This window comes from Laetiporus sulphureus (genome assembly GCF_001632365.1).
Source record: "Laetiporus sulphureus 93-53 unplaced genomic scaffold LAESUscaffold_58, whole genome shotgun sequence".
Lineage (NCBI taxonomy): Eukaryota > Fungi > Basidiomycota > Agaricomycetes > Polyporales > Laetiporaceae > Laetiporus > Laetiporus sulphureus.
Genome location: NW_024468567.1, coordinates 211592 through 222733, shown reverse-complemented (window position 1 = coordinate 222733; position 11142 = coordinate 211592). Strand labels below are relative to the sequence as shown.

Here is an 11142-nt window from a genome sequence, read left to right as displayed (position 1 = left end):
TTGTGAGAAGATCTAGCCTATCCTGTACCTGGCTATACTGTATGCCGGTTGGTAGGGGGATCCTCTGTTGTGGTATCTGCCTATTGGTTTAGGCAGTAAAGTGGTGCCACTATCTTGAGTGGCGAATTGGGTGCTTGCTAGCTTGATGGTTCAATGGGTTCCTTTCTGGGCAAGTGGCCTGGTGTCACGTGACCAACGCCTGACAACTTCTGAATAGGGCAAGTGGCCAGTGTCACGTGACTGGGTGGCTGAATCATGGGTGCTTGGTGGTCATGTGGTAGACACAGTAATATCTGCAATGTATGTGGTGGTATTGTGCTGTTTGTCCAAGTATTCACTTTGTGAGACCAATATGAAGGTTGGCGTCCGAATAACCACTCAAATGAGGACTTTAATGGTGCAAAAAGAAAGGTGCCACTTAATACTGTGACAAAATCACGCTCAGGCTGCTCTGCCCCTGCACCCTTGTTTGATCACCGACAGGCAGGTCTGCTTGGCAATCAGGGAGTCTGCAGCTTGAGAAATTCCCACAAGGCCATGACGTACCCATTCAGCTGCGATGCGTGCAGCCTTGTTGAGTAGTTGTCTCCGAGATCCACCCTTTCAGCTTCCACAAAGCGGCAAGGTGGTTGCAATCAGGACACCTGCGCGTGGCCCCAGACGTCAGAGCAAGTATGCAAGAGCAGCTGGGCGTGCCCTTGAAAGACTCACCACTACTCGTCCGCATGCTGTCGACGCACGTGGGTGACAATGGACGGGCAACAATGTGACGCCGTGCGAAGGGGGAGGATGCGCTGGTGGTGAGTATATGCACCTTTGTGCGGCGGGCAGTGCGCTGATAAAGACACTCACCTGCATGCATGTAGCTAGCGAATGCACGCCGGGCAAAGGTGGCTCTGCGTGGCCTACATTCATGGGTTCCTCTGCATACCGTCCTTCCTCAGCACCTTCCTGACAAAGGTCACATAAGCAGCCATATGAACGTATTTGCATACGACGCATTGATGCTCGAGAGCATCATCCAGGTCAATGCATCAGGAAAACTCAAATCGGCTTGTGGCTCGAGAACCTTCTTTTTGACTTGTTCTGGCTGGATTTGGATTGTACAAGCCAATAAGCACACGTAAGAAGCTCCCAACACGGAGAAAAGTCTAAAACAAGGAGGTCCTGAGACTTTCTCAGACTTACTGTCTTTTTTGATGATGGCAAGCAGATAAAAGCATCATAAGCCGGAATTGAGTTTTCCTGATGTGACCGGCACGAGGTTCCCCGGTACGGCCAAACGGCTCGATACCGCTTGCTTGCTAAGTCTTGGGTGACTTCCTTCCAGCAGCATGTGGCTGCGCTCCTTCAGTCATGTCATTCAGGGACAGGAACAAACCCTGTGGAAACAAGCTGTAATGAGAAAACTTCAATGCGAGCGGATGGCGAGATGTTGACGAGGAGAAGAAACGCGATGCAGTCACAGTTGCAGCACATTTCTTTTCTCGTCTGTGTGCTTAGTAAGCTCAGCGTCTGTTCCTCGGGTTTTGAGTTTCAGTTGTTGTTTGCAACTGACGAGAACTTCAAGGACGAGGAACGTCACAAATTCAACTATATCATCGATGAAGAAAATGAAGTGGAAGATGGCGATGCAGTGGTGGAGGGTGGGGGTCGAGACTGTCAGCGCTGTAAGGAAAGTGGACTGACTCAGTGAATCAAACCAGAGTGAAGGCTTATATACATGCACGACTATATTTGACAGGGTTTGAGCTAACGGTATGCTATGCGCCGCAGTGACATCACGACTGGTACCGTGACAGTATTGGGCTGGTAGCGATGCTTCAGATGAGGACAACGACAATGCTGACATCCTCTTTGCTGCATTGTGAGTCTGAACTCCTATGCACACAGTACCAGGTCTTTCTGCAGTTTGATTCCATATTACATTATGATACATTACACCGTCTACTTTACAATAAATTATATTTCTCTCTTTATAAATATTATGGCCTCCCGCACTGTAGCATTGGATTTTAGATATGCAGCGCATATGCTTCAGACAGCCTTCTGCATAAGGCTCCAACATTTCTATCTATATACTATGTTACATAGTTTTAACTGTTTACTATATCTGTTTATTTACAGTTGGGCCTGTACATAGTAAACAGATGTATATATATAGTATAAATAGTTTTATTGAGATATAGGGCCATTGAGTGCACAATTGCTAGATATGACAGTGCAACAGTGAGCCAATTGAAAGTCATACTGTTTGACAGAAGCCACTACTGACAGTTGATCATCATATAGGCTCATGAACATGACTGTACTTGTATAGCATAAGATTTCCTTGTCATTTCTGGTGCAAGTGTTGACATTGAATGTTTGTTTTCTGCTCACTGTCATGTGCGTGCTGATGCACACAGCTCCTTAAAGGACTCAATAATCACAGAGGCTGCTCACAGTTGAGTAAAAATCTACCAAAAGATGGAACCAAAAAAACTATATAAACTTTATATAAACTGTTTATATGATATATAGACAACTATTTACTATATACTATTTATTTATGTTGAGTTTCCCAGCCAGCCCGCTGCGCAGCCAGGAGTTCGGGAGTCGCCCGCTCTCTAGAAGATGGCTCTACGGGGCCAAACCGATGGCCCGTCCCATTGTAGCGGTGCCCTACTATATACACGCGCGCTACTACTCTCCCATGCTGGTGACACAGGTCGCACCGGGGCCTCTCACATCTGCGCTCCGTGCCCAGATTCCAACATGCCCCCTCGACCTAGCCACTGCTGCGTCAATCCCATTGTGGGCCACACGCCTGTACCGCACTCCCTGTCCCCAGAGATGCTGATCTCCGTTTCATGTGCTTCCCTGCCTGCCTCAGTCCGTACGCCAGTCCTGGCGCCCCCTGATCTTGGGTCCCGGTCTCCGTACCATACGCATCCTGTACGTGCCCATTTTTGGTGACTTCCTATAGCGCCTCCACGCGCTAGTCGCTCGCTCAGTCTGCACACCAGTCCTGATGCCCCTTGGATTCGGGTCTCAGTCTCTGTTCCGTGCGTGCTCTGTGCAAGCACCTCGCTCGGCTTTTCTTTGGCGCTCCGCGTGCTGTGGCTGTGCCACTTCATCGGACTGCTGGCCTGTCTTGCTCGGCATCTGCTCAGCCCACCCTTTGACGTCCTGCTCCGCCCTCGCCTCGCTGGTAGGCCCGCCTCGTGCAGTGCCTGCCCCCTGCGCCTGGTGTCTTGTATCACTGCAGCGGTGCCCCGCGGTCAACCCTCTGACCCTCACCCTCCTGCCCTCGACCTCCTGATCCCACCTCTGCCTGGTCGCACCTGTCCCTCAGCTGCCCTGCAGCCTTCACACCTCGGCGACCTGCCCCAGCTCCCAGCCCTTGACCTGCCAACTGGATTACTCACCAGTCAGCATCATGGTCCCCAGCAGGAACCTCATAGTGGTGGTTCTCATTGATTGCGGTGAGTGCCTCTTGGTCAATGGTGATCAGTTTGTGTTGAGTTTCCCAGTCAGCCCGCTGCGCAGCCAGGAGTTTGGGAGTCGCCCGCTCTTTAGAAGATGGCTCCACGGGGCCAAACCGATGGCCCGTCCCATTGTAGCTGTGCCCTACTATATACACGCGTGCTACTACTCTCCCACGCCAGTGGCGCAGGTCACACCGGGGCCTCTCGCATCTGCGCTCCGTGCCCAGATTCCAACAATTTACACCTCAGGAGTGTAAATAGTATAAATAGTTGGAGCCTTACTTCTGCATGTCAATCCTGCCTTACAATATCTGCACATATCTAATGACCAGCAGTCAGTTATGTGCCAGAAAATACATACCTGACTGGGAATGAGCAGGCCTGGCAGCACCGAACCCTATGGAGGATTTTCTGATAATATCTGCGAATGCCTGCTCTTGCAATACGGCAGTGGTACTGACTACCATTTCTGTCCAGATCGGCGATCGGACGTTTTGCTGATGATGCAGTGGAAACTTCGCTGCAGATTATGTACGTAACGCTCCGTCGATTTCAGAGTTAAATGTATTGACAATTGAACATACTGAAGCAGCTTTTGTTGCATTCTCAAAGTCATGATAACACCGTCACTCCGCTTTCGATTTCCCGTGCGAGAGGCATTCCGTGCCCGAGCGTCGACATGATCTCTGTCTGCGCAGGCCAGATCGCCACCGTCCCTATCCCCTTCATGAACATGACTTGCGCGCTGTTGAGTCCTGACGTGAGGGAGTTTTGGCTGGATCGTTGAGTTGAGGACGGCTGGGATCCTGCTTCGTACGGAGTATATCAAGGGCCACCGGTACGCGTTGACGTTCGCACGTATAGACAGTCCGCACGTATACCTCGGGCGTGGGTCTGTACTCACGATGATAAGGTGGGCGAGTGTGCTTCGTCGATTGAGGACCGTGCTGATGGGATGGCTGGCGCTGGTAGTCGTGCTGTGGATGTCAATCGGAATTGATGTGTTTGAGACCAGCGGCAGATGAGCGTCGAGGTCATCCTGCGCTGATCTAGCAGCTGCGAGTCACAGGGCGGGAGAAGCCCTTTTGAGCGCCCGCCGACAAGAGCAAGACTTATATCATCCGATCTTATCGCGTCACCGCGGCTCGTTGCGTGATATAGCATTCTGACATTGTTTGTAGAGATTGCGGATGTGATGCACATACGAGCATAGGAACTTGCACCATGGCACGAGATCAGATATCAGGCCACTCCGCCTTCAGGAGTCCCTCGGCGGAGATGTATCCGACCTGCTGAGCCCGTATCGAATCACTCGTCCAAGTGTGGGACGCTTTTGCAACTCCAAACGAGCTCCGTAGAATGAATGTCGCCGGCATCGGCCTGAAGATGACGAAACGGTCAGATGAATGTCTCTTGGAGAACTCCGGCCAAGGTCGCCTGGCCGCTACTGAGACCTTGTGGTCGATTCCAGCAGACAGCATGTACTTGAGAGTGTACCAATTGAAAATGTATCATCGTGGGATGAGCGATTACTAGCGTAGCGCACGGTGTGGAAGATGTAGAGACGAGGAGTGTCTGACTTTCAGGATGGCAATGGCGGTACGAAGTGACCGGAATGTGGGAATTTGCAGATATGTGATGCAGTAGAGTGCGATGTACTTGAAGTAGGGGATTGTGGAAGAGACGATGACGGATAGCCAAGAACGTGCAGGAATGTGGGCACTTTGAGGAGCTGGAGAGACGAGGTAGACATCTTCATGGTCCACAATGGCCGCAACGATCAAAAGTTGTCTCCATATCCAGGTTCCCTCACTGTGGCGCTACAGTTCCAATATCGCGACATAGATGAATGCGTGAGTCTATGCGCAAAATGTGGAATACTCACCTCAAGATGCCTCGCTCGGTCAGTCGTGGGAATAATGGCAGAAGTTGCTGCTTCCACTGCTCCTCGGCCACTGTAACTACCCCATTATGGCTGAGCCTGGTAGTATCATAACATTCAAGTGCAAATTCGACTTTGCTCAGTGTACTGAATGAGGCAGACGAAAGATAATTATCAATCTCTTTGTGGCGAACAGACTCATGGATTTTGAGCATGTTCTTCACTTCTCGCTTCGTTTTATTGACTCCTCTAGCGTCGGAAAACCACTTGAATAATATCACAATTTCTCGCAGCTGGCCTGATGTGATCGAAAGTAAGACCTGATACAATGTGTCCAGGTCGAAAACTCCCAACTTATCAGGAAACGCTAGCCATAGGCTCTGCAACGAGGTGTTGTGAGTGAATGACAACGCCGAATCTGGAGAGACTGGTTAGCAAAGAATGCTTACATGAAACTAGAGTGCGCACCTGCGGTAGACACCTCGCTATGTGCCAATTGTCCAAAGTATACAAGACTCAATCGCAGTTCTGAGAGTGAGCTAGATGCGGCATCCAATAGTCGCTGACATTTCCATCGGTGTTGTGATTCAGCCACATGAAATAAATCATCGATGATGAGTCTTTGCAAGCGACTCGAGAAGCAAGGATGAGCAAGGAAGTCGGTGAGCTTCTCAGGTGTCTCGTGATAATCTTCCTTGAGTGATAAGGATCTGATGTTGACGCGGTTGTGATATGGGCCGAACGTATCATGATGGAAGTAGTCATGTGTGAACTCCAGATCGAAGCATTTGAGCTCGACCAGGCCTGGCAGTGCGCAAACGAGGTGCCCAAAGACGTTGATTGACGGGAATGTGACATCACGGAGATCGAGGCAACTGATGGAGGAGAAGGCGGGGAGGAGCAGGAAGATGTCGCTGTGCATCGTCCATGGGTTCCAATCGGAGTACTCAATGTGGAGCTGCTCCAATCGGGGCAGCTTGCGAGCGAGCAGGATCGCCGCCGTCGACAGTGCGGACCGATCTGTCCCCCAATCGCCCACTATTGTCATATCGTGCGCCCGCTCCGACAGCTCGGGCGTTTGCTTCAGCATCTTCGCGTACGCCTTCACGCCCCTGACACTCCTGATCGTGATCCTCGTGTAGAAATGAAAGCGACTGGGAGGGTACCACGCCCGGCAAACAAGGACGCACCGCCTCAAAGTACTGTCGTCGTCCCACAGATAGTCGATCACGTTCTCCCACACCTCGATTGGAAGCTGCGGCACAGTTGCTTCCACCTCGGATGAGGCCGTACGGCCTGCCTTGCCCTTGCCCTTCACCTAACGTAGCGCAGGATGTAAATAGGTAGGAACGCATACATGGAGTTAGTGCTCACTCACGATTCGCACAAGCCATTGTGAGTTGATTCTCGTCCTGTCCGCGAGACGTGCCAGTTTCCGTTTGATGGATTTCATAGCGCTGGAGCGGAGGATCGTCACAGGTATGAGTTTCCAAGCCGGCTCTTGCAATATATATCCATCTCACCACATTGCAACGTGATTCTGATTCCGGGAAATCCACACACCACCCACATGACCGCGTGCATTGCCCTGCGATGCAAGCACTGCACAGCCATGTTCAGATCACGCATACACACAACCATTCAATCAATCTGCAGGTGCCGTACGCACGCCATCTGTTCATTGACAATGCACAGCCTAGCGGTATAATTAGCAGTCGACAAGTGGGACCATGCGTATCTGCAGACATGGGCGAAAAGACGGCGCATGACATAATTCATAGCGTGATCATCTCATTTTCTCCAAGTCAATATGTGTGTCTTACCTAGGAACTGCGCCCCGTCAATCCCATAGTCACAGCCCGTCCCATAGTCATAGCCCGAGGTTTGACAGGGAGCGTTGCTCGTCAGATGTACCGCATTCGTGCCACATACGTGACGCCTTCGGAAGAGGGTCTGGTGCCAGCGAGACGCTGAACGGCAACGCGTTTGACGGCGAATCGGCCGCAATGGAGAAGACAAGGGACGAGTGACAGTGCTTGATCACTAACATTATGCGTGCACATGGGGATACTGTATATAGCACCCCTTCGCCTGCCTACGAGCGCAGTGTCTGCATAGCAAGAGCAGGGTCATATCCGCGATTTGATGAGCCCATGAAGGCGGGGAAGGCGATCGGTGGTGCTCACTGTCCAGGCGATGCTGGATGGTCCTGCCGCCCATCGCAGAAGCGGCACGCTCGGTGTTGTGTGGTTCTGAGAAAAAGAACTCCTAGTAGCCGATGACAGTCGAAGCATGAGACGCCGGATGAATAATTATAACAAGGACGTATTTGTTTAACACATAGTAGACCGTTTGTTTAGATTACAAGCGCATGTGATCGTCATCTGGAACTTAAATATACTATGAGCGGCTATAATGCGCTATAGAGCACTACGTGGCCTACATATTCCCTCATAGTATAATCATGGTTGCAGATGGTATCTGCGCTGGGCCTCATCTCAGCTCCAATGATCTTGACGACCATTTCGTCCTGTAGGGCGAATCGTACTCGCTCGTAACCGCGAACCTATTCAATTGCGCCGCATGTTCTATTGTGTAAGCAAGTTGGACGTCAAAGTCCAACCACGCTGGACACGCTCGGATTGCAGGCTTCCTGCACGATTACAGCACCGCGCAGGTAATAGAGTAAGTGTTTCTCCATCGCTGAGTGTTGTTGGAAGGAGCCGGTTTCCGGACTCTTCTGGTGTTGAGCGCGCTTAACACGTCGCAAGGTGGTACCCTGCAAAATTGGATGAGGCACGTGACGTACGCTCGGCGTAGCTACTTGCTGTACATACTTAAGCAGCGGACGACTGCGCTGAATGGCAGTCGTTTGTACACCCTATATGTACTCTAGTCAGGTCCCTGGGGCCCAAATTGGGTCAGCCATCTCATCTGGCGACTCTGGTTTCGACAAGTGTTTCGATGCATTAATTGATACTCATACTGGCATCGACTTAAAAACAAGGTACCCTAGGGCCCGAGTCCTCAATCATGGTGAAGGCACCCTCGTCGCTCGTCTAACTTCTCGATTGCTGGATGAGAAGACCAAGTATATCATCAACGGGTCACTGGAAGAAAGTTCGGGAGAGCAAAATAGTCGAGAGCGTGATAGAGGATCAGTCTCTTTCAATAGTGTGTGCGTGTTCTGACTTACCAGAAACACTGGAGGGTGACTATCAGCCTGGAGCGTGGCATTCATACTTGACGATACGCACCAATGATTGTCGCAACGCTGAAGAACGCGAATAGACTTTCGTACCTGAACTATGGCTGCATAAGGACACCTTGTCTCAGCTGCATACTACGGGACACTACTGGGCGTAAGCACCAACTGGCGGCTGACATGGTCAGAATCATGGGGCTGATGCGAGCGCCGATGAACGGGCCGGACTATATTGCAAATCTAGTCAAGCCTTCTCTGCAAAACCTACAACCTCGCACGTCCGTTTTCGATTCCTATACGATACACGAGCCGTGGAATGATAATAACCTCGTGTTATCAGTTAGCAAAGTCCTAAAACGCGCCGGGTGTGCGACAACATTCAGTGAGCCACACAATTCCGACCCATACACGATATTTCCAACACTGCACCTGAGCCATTCAATCTAGCAACTATTCCTATCGGAACTCTGCACTATCTTGACACCAAACCCGCGAGATATGCATGGTGCCTCGTTGAGCTCGTTGAATTTTGCAAGCAGCCTGGCGTCCAGCACAAGCTACATGAGCAGTTTGTACGCTTGATGAGGTACCGACTCGACGCGGGAACAGCCAGCGCATGCGCTCGCGTACCTCGACGCGGTCATTCAGTAGATTTGCGATTGCATCCCAAATCCATGGAACACGCTGTGGCCCACCGTCGTACCATCTTCAAACGTTCGCGCGACTCCGTTCCCTACATTCACAAGGTACTCCTCTGCGCAGGCCAGATCGCCACCATCCCGATCCCATTCACGAAGATAGCCCGCACACTGTTGGGCCCCAACATGAGGGAGTTTTGGCCGGATCGTTAAGTTGAGGACGGTTGGGATCCTGCTTCGTACGAAGAAAATCAAGGGCCACCGGCACGCGTTTATGTTCACACGTACGGACAATCCGCGCATATGTCTTGAGGACGGATTTGCGCTCGTCTAGGTGAATCTGATCCAGTGCGCCTCGTCGATGGAGGAGTCTGTCGATGGGATGTCCGCCGGTGGCAGGCCAGTTGCGTGTTGTCACTGGGGCTATATGTTCGAGTTGAATGACGAGCGGCAGATGAGGTTCGAGGTCATCCTGGGCTGACTGAGCACCTGCGGATCACAGGGGAGGAGAGCGTGCGGACTCCGTTGAGTCTCCACCGGCTAGAGTCAGTTCGCTCGTGAAATCGCATCGCCTGATGTTGTCATGTCGCCGGGGTTCGTTGCGTGATATAGCGTCTTGACATTGTTTGTAGAGATTGCGAATGTGGGTGCACATACGAGCACGGAAGATGTAGTGTGGCACGAGATAAAATATCAGGCCAGTTCGCCTTCAGGAGACTCTCGGCGGAGACGTATTCAATGGATCTGCTGTGCCCGTGTCGAATTACCCGTCGAAGTGCGGATAGTCCGGTGGAGTAAGCGTCACAGGCATCGCCGTGCGGATGACGAACCAGACGGATATACATCTTCTGTGGAATCCTGACCAAGATCGCCTGGCCGCTATCGAGACCTTGTGCGGGAATTCCAGCGGATAGCGCGTGTGTATGAATGGGGAATGTAGCAGTCGTGGGATGAGTGATCGTTGGCGGAGCATATGGAGATGGGGACGAGAACGAGATGAGGAAAATGGATGTCTGAGCGTCGGAATGGCGATGGCGATATGCGAGAACCGGATGCTGGAACTTGCATATATGCGATGTAGTAGTGGGTGATGTATGCAGAGCAGGGGATTGTGGAAGAGACCGTGGTGGGTAGCCAGGGACGTGCATGATCATACAACACTTCGGAGGGCCGACGAGATGAGGGTGGAAACCTCCGCGGTCCACTTGAGTGTGCCCTTCACTGCTGCCAGAGCGGAGACAAGACCGCGAACGCGGGAAGGATCTGCTGGAGATACAACGGGCGTGATAATCAAAAGTCGTTTGCAAAGCGCTTTTTCCTCATCGTGGCGCTGTGGTTCCAATATCACGACACAGATGAATGCATGAGTCTAGGCGTAAAATGTGGGATACTCACCGGAAGATACCTCGCTTGGTCAGTTGTGGGAATAAAGATTCGAGTTGCTGCTTCCACTGCTCCTCAGGGAATGTTTTATGATCCATATGGCCATTGGGGGTATACGTCCGAGAGAAGTATACAAGCTTGAATTCTATTCTGCTCAGCAATCCGAATGAATCGGACGAAAAATGATTGTCAATCTCTTTGTGGCGAGCAGACTCATGGGGTTTCAGAAATGCCCTCATGATCCGCTTCACGTGATTCATTCCACGTCGGAGTATATGCAAATCGACCACTATCACAATTTCTCGAAGCTTGACTGACTTGATCGAAAGTAACATTTGATGCAATGTGTCCAGGCCACAACCTTGAATAGGACCATGAAAGATTACGCATAGTCTCTGCAGTGAGGTATGGTCAGTGAATGATGGCAACAAATCTAGAGAGACTTTAGTTAGAAGAAATGCTTGCATGAAACTAGAGCGCATGGCACCTGCAGTAGACACCTCTGTACCCGTCCGTAGTGCTGAGGACGGAAGATTGCATCGCAGTTCTGAGAGCGAGCCAGAG

General features: G+C 51.2%; 5 protein-coding genes across 5 annotated transcripts; 2 read left to right on the top strand and 3 right to left on the bottom strand.

Moving 5' to 3' along the window:
- The first annotated feature begins 2588 nt into the window (after positions 1–2588).
- Positions 2589–3308, top strand: LAESUDRAFT_731062 (uncharacterized protein). The gene has a single exon (XM_040909966.1). It carries the CDS (start codon positions 2639–2641, stop codon positions 2840–2842), a length of 204 nt encoding a protein of 67 aa, XP_040759375.1. The 5' UTR covers positions 2589–2638; the 3' UTR covers positions 2843–3308.
- Positions 3014–3231, top strand: LAESUDRAFT_731061 (uncharacterized protein; the record flags this gene model as incomplete). Its single annotated transcript, XM_040909965.1, has 1 exon — positions 3014–3231. A coding segment is annotated over one exon (218 nt), but the record flags the coding sequence as incomplete, so codon positions are not given.
- Positions 3309–4961: 1653 nt separating the features above from the next.
- Positions 4962–7004, bottom strand: LAESUDRAFT_457146 (uncharacterized protein). The gene is made up of 5 exons (XM_040902550.1): positions 6876–7004; positions 6731–6809; positions 5821–6670; positions 5356–5770; positions 4962–5290 (listed from the first exon to the last, which is right to left on the bottom strand). The coding sequence occupies exons 1-5, from the start codon at positions 6878–6880 to the stop codon at positions 5251–5253; spliced, it is 1389 nt and encodes a 462-aa protein (XP_040759373.1). The 5' UTR covers positions 6881–7004; the 3' UTR covers positions 4962–5250.
- Positions 5000–5424, bottom strand: LAESUDRAFT_731060 (uncharacterized protein). Its single transcript, XM_040909964.1, has 2 exons — positions 5356–5424; positions 5000–5290 (listed from the first exon to the last, which is right to left on the bottom strand). Exon 2 carries the CDS (start codon positions 5227–5229, stop codon positions 5053–5055), a length of 177 nt encoding a protein of 58 aa, XP_040759374.1. The 5' UTR covers positions 5230–5290; positions 5356–5424; the 3' UTR covers positions 5000–5052.
- Positions 7005–9637: 2633 nt separating the features above from the next.
- Positions 9638–10687, bottom strand: LAESUDRAFT_456931 (uncharacterized protein). The gene is made up of 2 exons (XM_040902546.1): positions 10591–10687; positions 9638–10525 (listed from the first exon to the last, which is right to left on the bottom strand). Exon 2 carries the CDS (start codon positions 10347–10349, stop codon positions 9777–9779), a length of 573 nt encoding a protein of 190 aa, XP_040759372.1. The 5' UTR covers positions 10350–10525; positions 10591–10687; the 3' UTR covers positions 9638–9776.
- Positions 10688–11142: the final 455 nt, after the last annotated feature.